Source organism: Phaethon aethereus (assembly GCF_964289735.1).
Source record: "Phaethon aethereus genome assembly, chromosome: 25".
NCBI classification, from domain to species: Eukaryota; Metazoa; Chordata; class Aves; order Phaethontiformes; family Phaethontidae; genus Phaethon; species Phaethon aethereus.
This window is the reverse complement of record NC_138601.1, coordinates 7,256,363-7,278,283: the sequence shown is the minus strand read 5'-3', so window position 1 is coordinate 7,278,283 and position 21,921 is coordinate 7,256,363. Positions and strand designations below refer to the sequence as shown.

The window sequence follows — 21,921 nt, the reverse complement described above, 5'->3', positions numbered from 1 at the left end:
CCAGAACAGAGCTCAGCATACTTGAAGGCTGTTTTAAAATGACTGCAGTGTGCGTGAGAACGGGCAGGCCTGGTCGTGTGCCACGCTGGGTGGGAGTCTGAAAGTGCAGGCTAAGCATACTGCTGCCATGCACAGCAGGCATAGTTGGAGCGCCTTTGCAGCCTTTCCTGAATGAACTTCGGGAGGGGTTTTTTATGAATGGGAGCTCCGTCCTTGAATGAATACCAGAGTAGTGCGATCTGATTGGTCCCGAAGGCTAAAGCTACTCCTACTTTTCACTGGGTGAGCGCCAAAGAGAGTTGGGATTGGCGGGCGTGACCCAACCCAGAGCTTCATTCACAAATTCAATGAAACAAAGGAGCAGGCGAGCCGAGTCCGTGAACGAGGCGATGCACCAATGGGAGGCCGCCCCTGGGCGCAGAGCGGCCTGACCGGCGGGGTGGGGCGGGGCTGCTCCGGGCTCCGCGTGGGCCGCGAGACACCGCGGGGCGAGGGGCGGGGACCGCGCTCCCGGGGCGGCGGGGGCTCGTCCCGCCGGGGAGCTGGCGGGTTCGCTCCTGCCTCGTATCCCAAGCTTCGGCAGCTGCGGCGCGATCGCCACCTCTCACGAACGGCGGGGGTGCCGCGGGGCCGTGTGGATCGCGCCGTGCGGCCCGCCGGCGGGGGCGGCGGGCGGGCTGTCCCGCCGCGGCCGCTGACCGCGGCAGGTGGCGGACCGCCCGGCCCGCCGCAAGCCTCCCGCCCTGCCCTCCCCAGGTGCCCGCCGAGAGCCGGCAGCCCCGGGCCCGCGGAGGTAGCGCGCGGGCGGCAGGATGAAGGGGTACCTGGACCAGCAGGTGCCGTTCACTGTCCCGCAGGTGAGTGGCGGCCCCGCCGGGCGGGGGGTTCTGGGCCGGGGCCCGCTCCGGCCAGGGACCCCGCGCTGATCTGCTCCTTCCGCAGCAGCCTCCGGGCCAGGCGGCTCCCAGTGGCGGGGCTCTGACGGGCGCTAGGAAGAGACCCGGGGACCCGGGCTTGCCGCCTGCGCAGGATTCGGAAGGTAAGGGGGGCTGCGGGGTGGAGGGACGGATGGGGATGCTGAAGACTTCTGGGCAGGGAACAGGTCCTCCCCCTGCGCCTCCGCCCCCACCTCCTCGTTCCGCCCGGCATCTCCGCCGCTGGAGCATCCTGCTGTCCCTCCCCAGCGCGCCACTGAGGAAACCTCTCACTTTTCATGCAGACCTCTTCCAGGACTTGAGCCAGTTCCAAGAGACTTGGCTGACAGAAGGTAGGCTCCTTCCCCTTGCTCTGTTTTGTTTTGTTCGTCTTTCAGTTGTTTGTCTTTTGATGTTTGTACTGCTCCTTTGCTTTGTTTGCCTAGCTCTAGACGTGAAGTATTTTTTTCAGACTTGCCAACCTCTGTCTTGTGTAAATAAAGACGCATGAATCACACTATTACGCTGAGTATTTGCTTATGAATGGAACTTGGCGGTTGGCCCACTTTCCTGGTTACAATTTTCGTTTCAGGCTACTTGTAACTGGTTCAATTTTATGCTAATTTATCACTTACCTTTGTTGGTTGCCAGAATGTTGGTATTTTCTTATATGAACAATATACTATTCTTTTAATTTGGGGAAAAAAGTGCTTCTCTTATCTTAAAAGAGAAAAAAAAAAAGTTAATCTTTTTGAAGAGACCTTCCTGGAACTTATACACCGTTCAGTCTGATGTGTAAATTGTTTTGCCTTTTGACTTCAAGGAAGAGAAAACTTCAAATCCCAGGGAGTCCCGTTAATTCCAAGTGAAACTAGTTTTAAACGGTATGGTGAATTTGCTCTAATTCCAGTACTACAAATGATCCATTTTCTAGAAAATTGAAAACATATCCTCAAGTATAAACTCCTGATAAATATAAAAATGCTTACTGTGATATAGGTACTTAATAAATATTTAACAATAATACCGTGAAAATATGCATGGCATTTTGAGCAGGGCTATGTTAGCATTTGTTCACAAGATGAAGGCAACTGAAAACTTAACAGTACCTTCCTAAACAATGCAAAAGAAAAAAAGAAAGTGAAAATATTTAATACGTTATATATTCTTTGCCTCTACCACATTTAGTTTAGATATTTAGCTATTCTATTTAATTATTTACAGTTCTTGGTGTTACTTTTGAAATAAAAGAGAAACAAACCTAGGAAGGAACCAGGCTGGAAATATAAATTCAAAACAAACAATCAGTCATATGAAAAATGTTAAAAAATTTAAACCACATATACATGTGTATGTATATGTACACATGTGTTTGTGTGTGTATAGGTATCAATATATATATTCATGTGATTTCATTCATAAAGGGTATCTCTTTGTTAGCTTTTTAGAATATTTTTAGAGTGTCAATTGATACCTGATTTCTCCTTTGCAGGCTAAAAGAATAATGTCTGCATATAGATGACTCTTAAAAGAAACACATGCTGAAAAATCCTGGGCCTTGTTATTAAAAATCTACAGTTTTCCTCTACACTATTTTTACCAGAATCTGTTAGAATGTGATGATGTGAAGCTGCCAGTTGATAACTGTATGGAACTAATTTCAAGCCAAATAATTTATAAAAGTCATTTGGCATTCAGAGAAACAAAAAACTTCCTTGGAGAGAAGTTGCACAGGTAGTTAGTTATCTGTGCTGCCTGCAAGAAGGAGAGATGCACTTTGTGTATCCTTAGTCAGAAAGCTTTAGTTATGGCGCTCCAGATCTTGAAAGCGGTATGGGAGATGGCGAGGTACATGTTGATGCATGCAGTCTTGAGTGACTAAAATAAGCCTGGGGTTGGGCTTTAAATGTCTGATTAGGTATCCCAGTTATTTTGGGTATAGGTGCTGGTTTGGGGAGAACAAGAAAATGTCTATCTGTATTGCAACTATATGAAGTAGATAATAAATATAAAAAATTAAAATTTTCTTCTGGCAGCTGGCACTTTAAGCCTTCTAGTACAGGTCTGTAGCTGTCTGCAATCATCACTGTCCAGCAGTGCGGCTGTATGCTCTCGATCCAGCCATGCCCTTCATTTCACATCTTTACTGTGGTCTATTGCTTTTAGTATATAATTCTCCTAGCAAGATTGTCAGCAGTGTGATGGACAGTAGTAGCCTCAAGGCAGTAGGGTGTGAAATCCAAATTCATCTCATACAATGTGATCCCCATTATTTCTTCTACTACAATGTTGCTTTTCAAAGATAATTCATAAAATGAATTTTGTAGCTTTTTTATTTTCTGTTCCTCACCTTTTATCATTTATATTTCCAGTTTGTTGTCATACAGGTTATTTTAAGGAACAGCAATTGCAATGCGAAGAGCTTGGCTAGTTCTGTTCTAACCCACTGCCTGTTGTTAACACAGTGTTACTCCCTAAGGTTTATTTTTGGCATGTCTTGTTTAGCTTAGCATCAAGTGACTGAGATTAGTGGGCTTCCATTCCTCACGTCCCTTCGCTTTGACTATATCACCTTTGCTTTAGAGCTGAGAGAGTGCAATCTTTTCTCCACTCTGCAATCACAAAAACTCTAGGTTTGTCTGTTATGTACTAGCAGCAGCATTTCTTTCAGCGATAGTTTGTGAGAGATTTTGTGAAATAACAGTCTGCTGCAAGCCTCCCTTCCCTGTAGTAAAAGGGACATAAAAGTAATTGTTAGAAGTAATAAAATATTCTAACAAGACATGTGCTATGATTAAGGTTCTCCCCACAGTTTCTACCAGGGCACACCCAAAGGCTTAGTTCTTTGTCAGACTTGAATCTACCACGTTAGTCGCTGTCTCTGGGTAATGGAGGACTGCTCAGGAGGTGGACTGAGGCCATATCCGAGTTACGTGCTGAGTAATGGAGAAAAAATAGCTGCATGTTAAAGTACTGGCTGAATTCCCATTAGTAATGTGTTCCTGACATGAGGATGGTGTGCTCTACCTTGAGAAGAATGAAAAAGTATTTGCAAATAAATACATATGCTGCTGTCAGGGGGGAAAGCCAGACTGGATCACTTGCTTTGGTGTCCTATTGTTTAAGGATGTGATTGTGAGATGTGCTTCAACAAAACCGTATGTTCTAGGCTGTGTGCAGGCTGTACAAGAATACGGTTCTGTCTTGCTTACATAGCTCTTGCAAAGGAAATATAGACCCAAACCATGTTGTAGAGGGGGGCGAGCATGCACAATTATATTTACAGTTGGAAAATCTGAACGAATTGTTCCCTCTGAATGCGTGAGGGCAATGTTGATTAAAGCTTTTCGCAGCAAATAAGGGAAGCAGGAGCTAAAGGAGACTGTGTAGCTGATTCGTCTGTGAAATCAGAGAAGTATTAATTACATATACCCTGTTTCAACACAGGAATTTTAGTATAATAGCACTATGGACTATTACAACATTTGATTTTTGTATGTTGGAATAATCTCTTACGGCCAAACCTGTGTACCTTGTTAAGTCAACCTGCAGGTGAAGAAGGACAATAAAACTCTTTTTCTTCCACTGTGCCATTTCATTGTCTTATTATATACTTTGCAATGGCTTCAATGCAACTCAGACATGGGCTAAAGCCACATTGTGCTAGGTGATCCATGAACAGAATGATCTAAGCTGGAGATCAGAAACGGCAAGCACCTATGTATAGGCAGATGAGGAATTTGCACAAACGATGCCATAAGGGTCAGCACAGCTGCCAGTCTTCACCAGATATCAGCCTCCAGCCACTCTTTCATCTTTCATAGGCATCACAGGAAGAAGAGTTCTGGCATTTTAAGCTTTAATTTAAAATAAGTGTTTACTCCAGGAAGTGATGAAACATTCTGTGAAGTACATAGTGAAAGACTCCATTTTGGATGCTGTGGGAAACTATTCATGTGGACTTTACAGCTTTTGCAAAGTCTAGTCTTTCATGTAAATCAGAATAAATATGACCCCTGCATTATGAAGAGGCATCAACTTATAAAGTGTGCTGCTGACTTTTCAAGTCAGTGGACAAACACACAAGAGCCTCACCAGTTTGTCTAAAGGAGGCATTAAGACTTAAGCTTCTTAACATTGAGATGCTAATGTTGTTAACTATTTCACTGCTTACCACATTCAGCAACATCTTTTTCTAGTGAGGTAGGCTGTTCCAAGGTAAATGAGGCCTCTGCAGATTTTCAGATATCTTTATTGGACAATCTTTGAAATATTTGAATATCTTTGACCTTGCTTTTATTCTTGGAGTTGTACTAAGAAAGCTGTCCACGGGGCAGATGCCTAGAAATAAGCTTTACTGCACTGATTTTTGGGGAAAGAGCAGCTGTTTGCTGTCAGGTTCTCTATGACTACAGCAACACTTCCTCTTACATTTCCCATTAGAGAAATCACACATACATAGATACACGGCACTATTAACTATTTCCCTCTCCTGCTACTGGATAATATTATTTTTTTTTCCTCTTCTGAAATGTTCTCTTTCTGATGATTTACAAATTGTAGCCTCTTCCACTAGTGCCAAGCTAGCTGCTGCTTCTGGAGCTACTGAAAAGATTGCATATGAAGGCATAGATAGTTCCTGTTCTGCTCATCACTTTGGCAAATCCTTTCCAAATTTATCCATTGATAGTTGTTTTTCCTATGCTAAAGGCTTAAAAATCCCTGCATGTGAAGTTTTTTAATGAAAACTGTGAACCCTGAGCTAAAAAACTTGCTGTTCTCCGCATTTCCAAGGTAAGGGAGAAAGAAACTGGCAGGCTGTTAAAGGGTAAATTTGTAGGCAGAATAACTGTATTCATTAATCCAAAAGGGAAACTATCCTTAGTCACTAAAGCGCATTCCAACAGAAAGCTCAAATCTTTCCTGCATAGACTTATTTCTGCCTTACTGTAAATTATACCATACAAAGTGCCAAATCTAATTCTCCCCTCTCTCTCTCTCTGCCCCCCCCCGCTTACCCTCCCCACTCCCACCTTTCCCTGCACCCCCTGGCAGCTCAGGTTCCAGACAGTGATGAGCAATTTGTGCCTGACTTTCATTCAGAAAACTGTAAGTAGCATGGGGCGATCAGACATCTCATGGGAGAAGGGCAAGATACACTTAAACCAAACAAATATGTAAATGCAACACACAGTCGCTGAGGTTAAAGTACTCATTTTATTCCTAAGTTGTTGTGACAGTGACAAAAAAAACAGGTTAACTGTCCACATCTGGACAACACAGAAGTATCTTAGTGTGGTGGTAACTACCACAGTCCCTGATGCAGAGTGGTTTCAACAGATGTATATCTGGTGTATGTGTGAATAATGAGGCACCCCGGAACAACTGAGAAAATGCATTACTGTGACAATCAAAGGTAAGATTTGTCCTATTTCTCCTCCCAGAGCAAAAGAAATGGGGCTGTACATGGAATTATGGGTGCTGTGTGCCTTTTTTGTGGCTCTGCTCACCTGTGTAGCCTCTGGTTGAGCACCTGCTTGCCAGCACAACCTCTGTGGTATGTCCTGCCTGCTGCCTGCCACAGCATGAGGGCACAGTATCTCTGAAGAGATATGCTCACTAGCCTGCTTGATCTCAGTTCTTAGGAACTGTCCACTGAACAGATTGCATGCGTTTGCACAGAAGTGTACAGACTGTACCACAAAAGTTTGCTCGTAGAACTAGCCAAAGCACTTCACCTGACAAAGGAGATGAACGTTGCACAGGTACAAGTGTACGTATAGGAACCTCCCACTCAATGGCCATGCAATCAGGCCTGCTTCAGCTGGTCCTCACAGCATGCCACTGTTTCATCTGGAAGCTGATGCTGGGCTAAGACTACATACCTGAAGGGAATACAGACTGTTCTGGATGGCTCTGTGTTGCAAGCTGCCACGGGAACCCAGAGCCTGACTTTTGACAGGCATGTCAAGGCTACCAGGAGATGCCTCACTGTTCCTTGGGCATATACATGTCTGGCAGCTAACTGAGAGTAGAGATGTCCATTTAAAGCTGGTGCAGTCAACTTTGGTGCCCATCCTATTCTGATACCCCTCTCTGCTCAGGGCAGTTTTCCCCATGAAAACTACAATGAAGCACTTTTACTCCTTCCCCTGGACTTGGCCCTGCAGCACAGCCAGGCTTGCTCTCCGGGTCATATATCTTGTTTCTTCCTTTTTTTGACCTAGAACTAAGGAGAGTGCTGGTCCCATGTTTCACTCTGAATGAATGAATGAATGAGCCATTTGTAACGTGATAGCCTGTTCCAGTCACTAGGGGCCCCAAAAAATTGGCTGCTCCTAGCACATCTTGCTCCTTGAAACTGTCCAGTGTAGTGGACAGACCAACTTTTATTTTTTTTTCCCCTGAGACTCAGGCAACACATCAGCATTTTTAGATGGGTTCTATGTTATCTGTTCACTCCATACATTGGAAAGAGCTGCTGCACACAGAAGGGGAATAGATGCCCCCGGCATAGAAAGTCCCTTTTCTCTTTTGATCCTTCCCTGGGCCTGGGGTGTTTGCACAGATGCAGGAGTGTCATGCTTGGGATGCTGAACCCACCCCTGGTGTGGGGCAGGCACACTGGGTCAGCGCACTCACACCTGCCATCAGTTTGGACGGTGCCAAGAGCTGTTGTGAACAGGCCCCTCTGCTGTGATTGATGGCAGCGCCAGGACTGGCTGTTGGAGCAGCTGTCCTGGAGGAATAGGAGCCAGAAACAGTATGAGGCTCTGGTATCTTATTGATTTATTTGTTTATGTTGATTCTGTCAAACAGTTTGGATCCCTTTGGGTGCTGGCGTGATGTAAAGATGGACTTTTCCAGTGTAGGCTGAAACTGAAGGCAGGCAAAAGGAGTCACACTTGGGGTCTTTTTTCCCCTCTTGCTGAGAAAATTAATTTTGGGGAGGGATGTTCACAATAGAATGCGGCCTTAATATCCTGTGCTGAGAGAAACGGCAGCAGCCATTTCTCCAGCCCATTTGATAGCTGCTTGCTGCAGCTCTTCTGAAGGGACAATTAGCCCTTTATGAGAGGGAGAACTGGCTTGAGGATGGCTGGTGCACATACAATTCAGGTCAGCTGTGAAATAAACCTAGCAAAAATATGAGGTATTAACAATAAGGATGTTAGTTTCCATCCTTAAAACTGTAATCACAGCTCTGAACATCCCAAGCTTTGTAAGCAGTATTGTGTCAGCTTGAAGAGGTGGGAGTAAGCTGGCAAAGAGGGACTGGAGCTAGGCTTATTTAAAAGTGTACAGTTTTGATCTGGAGGACAGATCTTTCCCTTGTTTGAAAAACATGCCTAGACCTATGTACCTTTCTGGGGTTACTTTTCTTTCCTTCCTAAGTGTCAATGACCTCCTAACAGCAGCAGCAGAGCCCAGAGGCAAAGGTAGAAGATGCTTACTATGCCCTTCAGCCAGGATAAGCTTTTCTGAGGAACTAGTGAAGTAAGTTTTGCTCTCTGCTGGATTTCATTAGCGTAAGAAGTAACAATACTCACATCATACTTCCTGGTGCTGTAAACTGCACCCATATTTGTTATTTGTGAAATTCCAACCAGCCCAGAAACATGCCTCCTCGTCTGCATCAGACCACCGACCAGTGCACTGAAAATGAAAAGGAACCTTTTTACTTTTTTCCTGGACCGTCAGTGGTGTTTTGGATGAGCAGAGTGGTTATGAAATTCCCCCAATCCCACATTCAGGGATGTTGGACCGTTAGCATAGAAGAGATTCCACAAAAGAAAACCTGCATCTGGAAATTATATGGGTAGCTGCTGAGTGCCAGCATGGCAGTCTCCTTTCCAGGAATCACAGTAGAAGAGCCTGGCCTTTTTCCCCGAGTACTGAAGTATAAACCTGATACAACTAATGAAATTAGATACTTCAAAGGGAGGCTACTGAGAGGAGGGCAAGCTGCTCTTTGAACTTTGAGGTATACTATAGCGAAAGCAAGTACTTCTGTCTTGTACTGTGCTTTAACACTGATGCAGTTCCTTTGGAAAAGGATTTTAGCTATCTAGCTAAATTGGTTAGATGCTTCTGAAAACACTACTTGTGTAAGGTGTCTGTGAGCAAGTTAGCCTGGTGACAGCTTGTAACAGTATGCAATACATATAATACTATTTTCCCAGAGAAAGCTTTCGTCTTTTGTAGCTGTGTCTACAAAAACCTTATATTTATTGTCCTACAGGACAAACAGTATCAGGAAATCTACAACCTGTCATCATAGTAGTGCATTATAACTTAATGCGGTGCTACATGGTAATGCTACTCACAAGACATGCTTACCAGGTATGTCAATGAAAGAGCATTTTGTATGATACAAATCAAAACTTACTTTTATGCGTTGAAAAATAAGAGTATGTGCATGCTACCCCTTACGACATAACAGAAAATGTCTGTCCCAGCCCTGAAAAGCTTAGGAAATACCCACTCTAAATCCTTTTCAAAGTGCTCAGGATTATCACAGACCATGTTAATGCTACCTTAGATTTGCTCTTTTATGGTTGATGCATCATACAAACCTTACTAAATCAAGGGCAGAGCTCAGGGCAGTCCAGTAAATGAACAGTTGTGCGTATTGGTATTTCGTTTCTCTCAGAGCCAGCTGAACAAGGACAAGGTGGTGGCATCTCAACTGACTTTTTACCAGCTGATAAAAATATCTTTCTATAAACAAGAAAAGTGTCAACTTGATCTTTCCTTTCTCTCCCACAGTAGCTTTTCACAGTCCTACTGCTAAGATTAAAAAGGAGCCGCAGAGTCCCTCCTCGGACCCCATACTGTCTTGCAACCATAAGCAGCCATTCCAGTACCGCAATGGCGAGCAGTGCCTTTACACCAGGTAACACAGGGGAGGGACAAGAGCTGTTATGAAATGACATGCTACTGCATTATCCAATAATGAAGTGTTATGACAACAATCTGGTCGGTCTGCTGGGTAAGGGCAGTGCACACATGCTGCAATATAAATTAACCAGTGGGTCAGCTCACGGCAGCCGGCTCAGACTAACATTTATTGCACGGGATAGCTCTGACCTGTGTAGAGTAGGTCTGGGCTTACCTCTTTTTTTCTTCTCCCCAGTGCTGTTCCTCAGCTGTCCTGATGCTGAGAGCAGTCTTGACATCTGTCATGTGCCTCTCTCTCCCCATTGCTTTCCAAAAGAAGCTCCCTGACACCATTGCCCACAGTCCCAGCTATTGCCCGAGTTACAGTACAGCTTCTTCAGTACAGACACCTTCTCCAGGTTTCTGCTTGAAGGGTTATTGCTATTATGTGTGGGGGCAACCAATAACCAGAAAGGAAGGAGTTTATGCTGGAAGTTTTCTGGCTGCATAGAGGGACAGCGTGTCTGCCTGTGACGTGTTCCCCCAGGTGCTGCCACACAGTACACACATTACAGAGAACTGTAATGCTCCAATATCTGTTTGACTGTCCCAGTGCCTATGATCAACCCAGACAAGTTGGAATCAAGTCCCCCAACCCAGGAACCCCAATACAGTCACCACTCCAACAGTTCCCTAGACAGGACAGGAGTTTCCTGACCCCTGTGGGGCCATCCCACCCCACTTCCAGCTGTGTATACCTCAAGGAAAACAGGCGAGTTACTGCCAGGAGGAGGCAGACACTGGCAAGAAGCATTGCCCTCCTTGGTGATTCAGGGAGGAGGGGCTACAAGCATCCAGATTAAAGTGCTCAGCTTCCAGCAATTGCAGGATCCCCACCATGCAAAGTGCCTGGGACGCCCACTGCTGCCTAGGGCTTGAAGAAGTCTATAACCTTACGCTCGTCAGATTCTGTGAACGATGGGCTGCGTAGCTGCCCCTGGAAACATATTTCATTGGGGTGCCTTCCTTGCCCCAGCTATGTGTGCTGCTCCTACAGCCCTAGTAACAAGCTGAGGCCAAGGAAGTTTCTGTCCCTCAGCCAGCCCTGCACCAAGGCCGAGATCAGAGGGACAAGAAAGCAGTCATCAAATGTCCTCTCCCCTCTTCTAGCTCTGCATACCAGCCACCTGTGGAGATGTGCTGTTCCTTCTCCTCTTCCCAGGGCATGGCCCAGGAAGACCCCATTGCCTACCAGTGCCAGATGTCCGAGCTCTGCCTCCGGTACCCTCATCAGGGCTTCAAACAGGAGTACCACGACCCACGCTATGAGCAAGGAAGCCAGGTGGGCAGCAGCCATCAGTACCCAGCAGCTGTTGTGATCAAGCAGGAGCAGGTGGACTATGTGTATGACTCAGGTAGGCAAAACTAGCTCTTTCTGAGGGCATAAACCAGGCATCAGTAGAGGTGAGCAACCTCCTGGGTGAACATCCATCACTGGTGGTCTTTGGGCTTTGAAACTGTACTACTTCATGCTCAGGAGTGTGTGTGGTCTGGGAAACTGGCTGCATAGCACGAAACACAAACAGTTCTCTCTGTTTACTGCATCCAAGAAAAGGCTGGGACATTCACTTTTCTGTACCATGTTCTGAGAAGGACTTTCTGGTAGATAGTGGAAAGCTTTACCTAGGTACAGGAGCTAGAAGGTGACGTTAAACCCATTCAAACTAGATTAAAGGCATGCATTTTTTCCAAGGGAATAAGAGACTCGCAGAATTCATAATTATGAATTAGCCCACTCTCACAATCAGAAATAGAGAAAAGGGTGTTCCCAGTTTCACAGGGAGTTTTTGTTTTCAGGGGGATGTGTGAGCTGATAGCTTGTAGAAAGGGAGAGAAGTGAGGTCAGCTTTGAAGAAATTATACTGAAAATGTTCTGTAAATGGCAGCAGAAAGGAAGGAATCAAGTATCTTGGAGCTTGTACAGAAAAACTGTCTCAGATCCCTACAGCAGGAGGGGACCTTCAAGCACTGGCAGAGGAAAGCACCACACAACCCTGAGCTGCAGCTCACAACACTGTCCAGCCCTGTGCCTTTTCCCTGACTGGAGGCAGAAGAATTTAATTCACAAAGTGGAGGCAAAGATGTAGCTCTCCCAGCCCAGCTGGCTGGTGTCAGCTTTCACTGCTGAGGTCTCTCGCCAGCAGCTGAAACCCACTGGAAACTCGCTGCAGCATGTCAGAGAGAGGGATGATGTCCCATTTCGGAGCTTACCACGCAAGACAAACCAGCTTTGTTCTGACAGACGGATCTAAAAGTCTAAAACTGAAACAGTCTAAAGAGGCTTGTGTGGTTAACTGGCCAATTCCAAGGACAGGCATAAGCGCAGAGCAGAGTCTGGATTGACTTGGCTAAATGCAAGTGCGCTGCTCTGCGTCTCTTGTAGTGTCAACTGCCACCTGCTACTTCCCATAGAAACAGGGCACACAGAGCAGATCGCAGAGATTTCAGAAGATCACAAGAGAAAAAAGTTTCTAATTCCAAAAGTAGCTCTCCAGATACCATATCAATCAGGTAATCCTCTTATTTTTCCACAAGGGATAAATCTAATTTTTTCAGCAGACCTGTCCAAAGACTTGCTACCCTGACATTACAACACACCCCTCTAGAGGGAATGTTACTTCTGGTTTCCTGGTATTTTAATGGACATTTTGAATTGTTTCCTTTAGCAGAAATAAATACATAAATAAAAAGCTCCTATGAGGGTACAGAATCCACCACTGTGGCTATGCTGATATTACACTTTCACTGGGTCCTTCTGTCCAGACAGGGGAAGAAAATGTGCAAACCCAGAAGAATGCTTTTTGTGCGAGTAGTTTACGATTGTAGTAATACACAGTCTGTCAGCTTCAGAGTACCCTTCTGCCCTTAGCATCAGCAAAATGTCTGCTGAAAGCAGTGGCTATACACAGGAGTATCAGGGAAATGTAAGGTAAATCTTTCCAAAGCTCCCAGTCACAGCTTCCGTTTCAGCAGTAGATGGAAAACAGGTTTGATGCAGAAAATGCAGGATTCAGAAAACACAAGATACAGAAGACATGAATTGCAGTGCCCAAGCAACAATATATGCTGCACAGAAATCATGAAGACTTTCTGCTTGTTTTCAAACTCGAGCTATTTTTCCTTTATGTTTTCGCAACTCTTTGTGAGATTGCCCTATCATGATGTGAAAAAGACAGGGAGACTTAAGCCATCTGAAATGACATTTGTGAGACACTGTCTGTAGCAAACATTCACATGCTGCTGCTCTCCATTAACATCATCATAGTACCCCTGGAAAAATGTAATGCCTTCTCACCTGTGAAAACAGTAGCAGAGTGCATAGTGATCTTAAACTAAGATGAGGGAGAGGCCCCATATAAATTTAGCTTATTGTCCAAGATTTTGTATTGAGTGGTGTATAGGTGACTGACTGGCTATCCTGGCTATTCTGAAGGAAAGCATGTGATAGTACCACAAAAATTTACTAGTGTAATTCATGATTTGGAAGCATGATGAAGATGAAGTAGTGAGGTGATGGCTGAGACATAAAAAGTTATCAGTCTGCCACTAACCCTTTAGGAGGGCTCTAAGAGGACATTGGTTAGATAGCTACACTTACCTATCCACTTCTGGAGAGCAAGATCGTTCTGCCTCCTGTGCATTTTAATTAAATGAGTTTGTTAATTGTTCTGCAGATGTTCCTGGCTGTCCTTCCATGTACATAAATGTTGGGAGTTATCCAAGCCATTCAAATACAGAAGATACATTAGGTAAGAAACTCTCTGATTTCTTTTCCCTGCATTGCATTGTCCTCCTGTACTACCCTGTCTTTGTCTATGACTGCGTATGTTGCTTTCTCTTTCAGGCTGCAGTTATGACAAGCAGATGAAGACCTTTACTGAGGATGTCTGTGTTGTTCCAGAAAAATTTGAAGGTCAGAGAAAGAATGGCTTCCAGTTTGGGTGTAAGATAGGGTTATCCAGCATCTTTGCTAGCCACTTGACCACTGTCTACATAGTTCATTACACTGTGCTCTTGCAGGTGTGTTAGCTGTAGTTCATATCTGGCTTTTGGGTATCCCATTTCTTGAGTTTTTTTAGCAGCAAACAGGCCTTCTAGCACAAGTAGCTTAATTGTGATGTTCATCAGAGCTCCTCCTGGAAGAGCTGCTGGTGAATTGACTGCTCTGTTTTATATGAACTGAAATATTCCAAGTAAATATTTGCAAAATGTGCTTTTTTTTGCAAAGGTTTTTGCACTGTTACCCTTAGAAACACATTATTTGTTCCTCTCAGCAGGAGACATCAAGCAGGAAACTGGAGGATACCGGGAAGGACCTCCATACCAGAGACGGGGATCTCTCCAGCTCTGGCAATTTCTTGTAGCTTTATTGGATGATCCGACCAATTCCCACTTCATTGCCTGGACTGGTAGAGGGATGGAGTTCAAGCTCATTGAGCCAGAAGAGGTGAAACAATTTAGCTTCTATACAGGCTCAGGGGGAGCAGCCACTGTTTCTGAGCTTGCAAATTCCCAAGTGGCCCTCCGTCTACCCTGTGAAGGCTCCTGCCTGCCAATGGTACTTGCTAGACCCTGCAGCAAGTCAAGGTTTTTAGAAGAACACTTGAGTGGCACGAATGTCAGGTTTAAGAAAGGCTGCTTGTAAATTTAGAGTCTCAGCAATGCAGTGAGTCAAATTACCCACTGCCTCCACTTCCCTAGACACTTCACTCTCAAGCTTGCAGTGACTTGTATCGTCTTATCATGCTCCATACTTGAGTCTGACATTGAAGTTTGGAGTTCTGAACCCTACTGATTGCAAAAGTTTTCATAAAAATCTGGAAGAAACTATGCCCTAGTCTAAATATATTTTTATATAAAAATGACATTAGCTAAGGTGTAATTTCTAATGCTGGCACGTTCCAAAAAAACCAATAATATCTGACAAAATCTGCGAGATGTGTCTGTAGTATCTGTTCATATCTTCCTCCAATCAGAGACGGATTTAGCACTGTTCTTGTTACATATCAACCTTTATGGGCACTCTCAGTGCAGATGAGTTGTTTTGGTGGGCTGATATATGCTTACAACAGATTTCTGAATCTCATGGACAAAGCTGAAAATCATGTAGTAGGAGGAAGAAAGGCATATGGGTCTTCCAATGGAAATGTTCCCTTGTAATTGGGCTCCTGGGAAACATGCGATCCTTGAAGATAAAACGTAGCATAGGATGAAGAAGTCCTTTAGCATCCTCAAGTTTTCAGAGTATTGGAGAGTGACAAGAAGTGGTGACAGCAAATGAGCTCTGTAGTGGCAAGGAGAATGTCTCTCTGTGATATAGGGTGCTTCATTTTGAGTTCTACTCTTCCTGTTGAGAAGCTCCTAAATAATTATTATTTGAGTCTTATTATTTAAATGCTGTAAATGTTTGTATGTGTTGTGGTACCATTTCTCAAAAGAGAATCAGCTGGATAATGTTCTTTTGTCCTTGGATTGGGTTCACAGACATTCATGCTCTTTGATGCTTTATTCTACAGGTAGCCAGGCTGTGGGGTATCCAAAAGAACCGTCCAGCTATGAACTATGACAAGCTGAGCCGATCCCTTCGCTACTATTATGAGAAAGGCATCATGCAGAAGGTCAGTTTGCAAAGCAGATGGAGTTTTTATGCCTTTAGTGATGCTTCTCTTGTTTGAGACAAGAAGTCTTACAGGTGCAGAATGTACTTGAGCTAGCCAGGCATTCTGAGCTTGCTTTCTCTGTAACTTCTCTTTGCAGTAGTTAAAATGAGGAAGGTGTAAAGGAGCTGAATCTAGGCAACGTATGGGAAAAAAAACCAAAGGGGAATCATGATTTCTTTCTTTTTCTTTATGTCTGCAGTCAGGAGAGTTGGAATTTATGCAGGTGCAAGGACAGTCCAAACACGCTGTTGATAAGAGAAAGGCTGTCTGGGGGCTGGTCGTATGTGGTAGGGATGGTCTCTTCCAGATACCGGGCACTGGAGAGGGTAACTGTGAGTGTAATTATGTCACAGTACAGACTGGTCAGAGATTGTTGATGCTGTTGCTACCTGGACAGAGTCAGCTGGTAGCATCCCATTTCCCAGGAGCTGTTCCAGGGGACACCAGAGCAGCAGAGAAGCAGGAGGACAGCACAAGAAGTTTACAACTCTGACATGTCTCAGGGAAATGGGCTAGAGCAGCCAGATGATGTTGCAAGGCTTCTCTGCTGCTGAGTATTGTGAGCTGCCTGTGTGCCTGCAGCATTCGTCTCATATCTTCCCTGCAGGTGGCTGGAGAGCGCTACGTGTACAAGTTTGTGTGTGAGCCTGAAGCCTTGTTCTCTCTGGCCTTTCCTGATAATCAGCGGCCAAATCTGAAGACAGAGCTTGACCGGCAGATCAGTGAGGAGGACACAGTGCCTCTTTCTCACCTGGATGAGAATGCTACCTATCCGCCAGACCTTGGGAGCCTCCCTCCACAGCTTTACAGCAAAGGCTACACATACTAGTATTGTTGGGAGCACACTGTGCCACCCTTGCTTGTGTATGTATGGAGATGTCTGGTTAGTATGCAATCAGTACAAGCATTTTTCCAGGCCACCCTAGGGCAGCACTAAAGTATGAATACCTGCTTTGGTCAGGAAAAGTGTTCAGGTGCACATGTGGATAATCAGCTGACAGTTGACAGGGCTCTTGTGTGCTTGTGATAAGACCTTCATATTTGTCAGGATGGGACTCGTTCTCAGCAATGCAGACATCTTCCAAGCAGCGGAGCTGCAGCTTCAGCGGCATATCGAGTCATTGCTGCCTCCAGCTGGAACAAATGAGCCTGTCACAGTCCCTCTCTTTGGCAAGGGAGGAGATGCCATCCTACTGGGCTTTTTTTTTGATATGAGGATGCTACAATGCTGCTGCTGACTCCATTCCTCCAGTATATGTACTGAACCTCTGTATAACCTGCCCTCATCAAGGGATGGCTCTGACCACATGGATGCACCACTGCAGGGCCAGTCTTGCCTTCTTCCCAGGATGGCTGCAACATAGTTGTCACAGATCACATGCCTTCCCCGTGAACTGCTTTGTGGGAATGGGGAATACTTGTCTTCGATGTGTATGCTCCTGCCTTATCACCTCCTTGCTTGCCAGAGCTGTCTGGTTTCTAGGCACTCTGTCTGAGCAGGGTAGCTGGAGGCACTGGCCAGGATTTGAGCAGTCAGAGAGTACATGGCACTACATACAATTTAGGGGAACTACAGAGTTGCCTGACTGCATTGGTCTGGGCACAGGTCAAAGCCAATGTCACCTTCAGGTAGAGGGATTGCAGGAGGCAGCAAGGCCTGAGCCACCAGTTCATTGTAGTGTTGTGGCTTTTCCAAACCAAAGAACTTCAACAAACATCCTCAGGATCTTTGAAGACCTGTCAGGCTCTTGAGTATGCCCATCCTGGGTTTGGCTAGAAGATCATCTGAGGCAAGAAAAGAACCTGGTGGAGCTGTGTTAAGAAAATGCTTTACAAAGTAACCTAAATCATACATAATTGTTAATATCCAAATTTAGACTTACTTAACCTCCACAGATGTTTGCATGTTTGAGGGAAATCCTGATGTATTGGAAAGGCAGCTACCTCTGCAGCCCAGTGCAGCACATGCAACTTAACTTGACTTCAACCGGTTTACCACAGCACTGAACATTTGTAATGGGTACCACATCCTCAACTGAGAGTTGCCTCACTTTTTAATTAGCAGCTCCGACCATGTGCCCAGTTAGACAAGGAGCAGTACAGTGTACCCATACAGAAAAAGCCTATTTCCTACTGCTTCAGATTGATGTTCCAGCTGCTGAATACATGCCAGTGTGGTATCCCATAGAGGAAATTCTGTATGTTGTTTGAAGGCCTGATTTTCCCCGATGACTCTCCCCTGCATGGTTAATGCCAACCCTCCCAGCCTTGTCCCTGGGCATGAGGGCCAGGAAAGGCAGCTCTCCCTGGCTGAATAGAAGCCAGACACTCAGTAGCCTGCTCTGCTGATGCCTTTGCGTGCCCTGTGCAGTCCAGAGACTTGGTGCTCTGGCAGCTCCTGGCCCTCTTGCCTTGCCCTGCTCCTACCTGGCAAGCACACTTCCTCTGGTGTCCCAGAAGTGAGGGTGAGGGGGAACCCTTCCATTGGTATAAGCTGCCTTTACTATTTATGAGTGTAAAAATACTATAATTAATAAATTGGTCTATGTCTTTGGCCAGTGCGCCTTCATTCAGCCGCTGGCTAGTCCTCCCTTACCTTCTGAATTTGCTTTGCCTATCTCGTTGGCACCAACTTGTAGCTTTGCATAGCTGATCCACAGAGTCCAGGGATGCGTGTTTATTTCTGAATCTTGGTGGAGTTCAAGAAATGAACACTTCACTCCCATGACAATCCTCACAACCAGTCATACAACCAGGACTGAAAGATCACAATGAAATACGTAACTTCTGGCTGCATCTGTTGTCAGGGGAACTGTTCTCTGCAGCTGCAAAGAACATTGCCCATGCTCCCACACTGACAGTACACTGGTCACTGAGCCAAGCTCCATGGTTTTAATTAGCTTTTCCCTCAACTTCATCTCTGTCTTGAGCAGTGGCACTTCCAGGATGCTTGCTAGGAATGTGTGTTACCACCTGCTGAGCTGGTACCATGGTTGGGGCAGCGCAAGGGCACGCCAGCAACAAGAGCAGCACCCTGTGCCAGGCAGCAGAGCTAAGAGAGCACTGCCAGGACACGGGCACCCACGTGGGCCTCAGCAAAGGCTACAGCAAGAACAGGAGTTACCCTGAAGCGGAGGAGCCCTTTCACGCTGCACCTTCCTCAAAGAGAGCCAGGTACCTCCTAAGGGAAGTATTTGTGCCTTCCGGAGGCTGTACCCTGCTGCAACACTGTTTCTAACGAATGAGACTAGTAGCTTGCTTTTATTTGATATCTCAATCTGCAGGATTCCCAAGGATTTTACATTTATCCAGTATTCCTTGGGCTACCCTCTGCCCAGCCAATCTTCCTTCCAGAAATGAAATTCAGGGAGCTAGTTCACATTTGGATGAAATTTTAGCTCCATGTTTCACTCAGGTTTGTCAAATCAGTGCAACAGATCGATAACTGCAGAACAGTTCTGGGAATCAGCAAGATCAGGTTCTCATAATTGAGGGGCAGTGACCTTCAAAGGGCAGAGATTTATAATAACCAGATCAGAGAGTTGGGAGTCAATAAATACACTCTGTGTTTCCAGTTCAGCAAGACAGAAAGGCAGCTGATTAGGGAAAGATGTTGGAGGTAATAGACAAGTGTTGTAAAATTCTCATGCTGGTCCTGAAAGTGCCAGCCCCGTCCTACCACACACGTTTCAGATTTGCTATCTAGTCACTCACATTCCTGTCCATTCAGCAAAGTTGCAACAAGTCTTGATACAGCCAACAGAGCTGTCTTTTCCCAATTGGAACGCTTCTGACACTTCAGTGGGGAGAAGTGCACATTACTGTGTGACTGCATATACAGCCAGTGTAATGCACCTTTAATTTACAATCCTTTCACTGTACAAATTCACAGCTGAGCTTTGCTCTACACTAGGCAGGTAAGAAAGGTGAGAAAGACATCATTCTTCTTCATTAAAACCCTCTAAAGACAGACTTCTGCTCATGACAAACATTGACATCTGGATGCAAATATACCTAACATTCTGACACTTCTTTACTATTGTTAACTCATTATATTCAAGATTTATTCTAGCGGCTTATTCCTCAGGACGTGATGATACTTTGGGACCAGCCAGAAATAAATTCTCAAGTCATTTCTTCCTAATGTAATTTTTTCTAGAATTACCTTTTTTTTTTCCCCCCGAGAGGTTGCTATTGTTGCAATGGCTTTGCTGTTACTCCTGCTATATCAACAGTACAAAGCCCAGCAGGAAGTACCATAAATCTATTACCCAGAACATGATGCAAAGTTCCTTTCTGGTCATAGTAAATAATTAACACGTAGCATTACGGCATGTCCCAGAGGTACTGTACTGTCTAGGGCAGAGGAATTACCCCTAGTATTAACAGGTTGCCAAGCAGAGCTGAACTATCTGATGCAATTTGCTGAGGCTAACCCAGGAAATATTTCTATTACCTGATTTCATACTCTGAAATAAGTATGAATAATGATAATGAAGGACAAAGGCAACAGCAAATCTCACTTTATGGGTTGAGCACTGAATGTGAAGGCAAGAAAGTTATTAGAAAGTGCATTCATCTTTTTCATGCTGTATACAACACAGACGGCTGATGTCATCTGGCTAGGCAAAGCCTCAACAATGTGCCCAGGGCCTGCAGGCACGTCGGAAGGGACAATGCATCATTCCTAGCAGTGTGGAGAAGAGTGCCAGGGTAAGATCTGCCAGGAATGAATTCTTGACCTGGCCAGGTCAAGACTCCAAAAGCCACATGAACCAAACAGTGTCACCTCAAAAGATGAGAAGAGCAGCAGGTGCCCCTTTGGTGTCACTCCTGTCCCACCACACAGAGTCTGGTAGGAGCATTGAGCTCTCTGTACCAGACAGATACTTCCAGGTACAGCATATTCTCATTCACACCTATTTACGAGGCTCAGCAGTGCAAAGGAAACTTGAACTGCCCATGGCCCCTTCTGGTCAGTACTTCTAACCTGAGCTCGAGGGACTTGTCTCCTTGGCAGCACTAAGCCTGTCAGTTACAGTGTGGGGTCGGCGTGTGGGACTTATCAGCTCCCTGCTCTGGTGAGCCATGAACCTTCGGCTTTGCCACAGTTGAGCTTCCAGGAGGGAGATAAGCAGCTCCCATAAAACCCTGTAAAACACTCCCATGGAGGTTTCCATAAGACAGTCTTAGAAAGAACTTGTGCTTGCTCTGCTCAGCATTCAGGCGTGGGAATGAGATGACCCCAATAGGAGCAGTGTGTCATTTACACCACTTAAGCCAGCCACAGGGGAGCATTGGTAACTCCAAGGGCAATAAGACCACAACATTTGACCCCTTATAACATTTTATGGAGGTATAGCCCTCCAGAGAAGGACATTAGCATTAGTTTTGTTGATAACATTCCAGGGATCCATTCTGATTCATTTATCAGCCCTAATGACACCTATACATATCTCTCCATCCTCCTCTGCGTTTGAATCACAGCAACGTTGTAATCTACCACAATGTTGGAAACCATTTTGCAAAATTAATATTGATCTCTTTATGCCTTGATGGCTGACACATTGATGAGACAGCAGAAGGGGAAGTGACTGCCAGCATACTGAACACAGAGGCAGAGAAGAGCAAAGCTGAACTCAATGGAGGCTGCAGCCTCACCAGGACACTGCCATTCAGTCAACCCCAAGAGCAGCATTTACTGCCCCAGAGCAGTATTCACCCCTTAGTATGGCAAAGAGAGCACATTACCCCCACTCTGCTTCCTGCAGCCAGGAAGGGCAGCTGTGCACAGTTCTCCTCTGCAGCCCACTCCTCTTTCTGAAGAACACATCAACAGACACCAGCTTATGTCATTGTAAACTCCGTAAAGACTTTCCTGAGTCTGGTCTCTTAAGAGCAGACCACAGAGAATCACTGCTTAGGCAGGGCCTCTGCTTAGGAGATTTATAACCATTCTCTTGGCCATTCTGGAACTATGGACAAGAATCAGGTGAGAAAGGAAAGCAGGGGAGATTATTAGCTGAAATTGCTAACGGCACCTGAAGGGCCTCTGATGGTCTTGCTGAGCTGCTGCTTTGTGGCACCTGTTTCCATTTCTCTGAATTAGCTTCAACCATGTTTTGGAGGCACTACCATTGCTGTCCTTTTTGCCTTGATCCCCCCTCAGCCAGGGTTACCTTGGCATGTCCCACTGGCTGAGACTCCATCTCACAAACCCATTTCTACCTATTTAAAGATTTCCATGTAATTAAAGAATCCAAATGCAAATTAACTAAACCCCATGAAGCAGAAGACTTATTGAAGGAAAAACTGCTTTCAAACAAGTCCAGTAGACATGGTGTTTTAAAAGCACTTGCAAGAACACATAACAGAAATTATGAAATCTGTCTACTTTTGTTTAGAGA

General features: G+C 45.2%; 1 protein-coding gene across 1 annotated transcript; it reads left to right on the top strand.

Annotated features, from left to right (window-relative positions):
• Nucleotides 1-403: 403 nt before the first annotated feature.
• On the top strand, nt 404-16,343 carry ETV4 (ETS variant transcription factor 4; the record flags this gene model as incomplete). The annotated part of the gene is made up of 11 exons (XM_082010664.1): nt 404-857; nt 943-1,039; nt 1,220-1,267; nt 5,970-6,023; nt 9,684-9,810; nt 10,408-10,566; nt 10,965-11,209; nt 13,699-13,767; nt 14,129-14,301; nt 15,371-15,472; nt 16,122-16,343. Exons 1-11 carry the CDS (start codon nt 813-815, stop codon nt 16,341-16,343), a joined length of 1,341 nt encoding a protein of 446 aa, XP_081866790.1. The 5' UTR covers nt 404-812.
• Between the last annotated feature and the right edge of the window lie 5,578 nt (nt 16,344-21,921).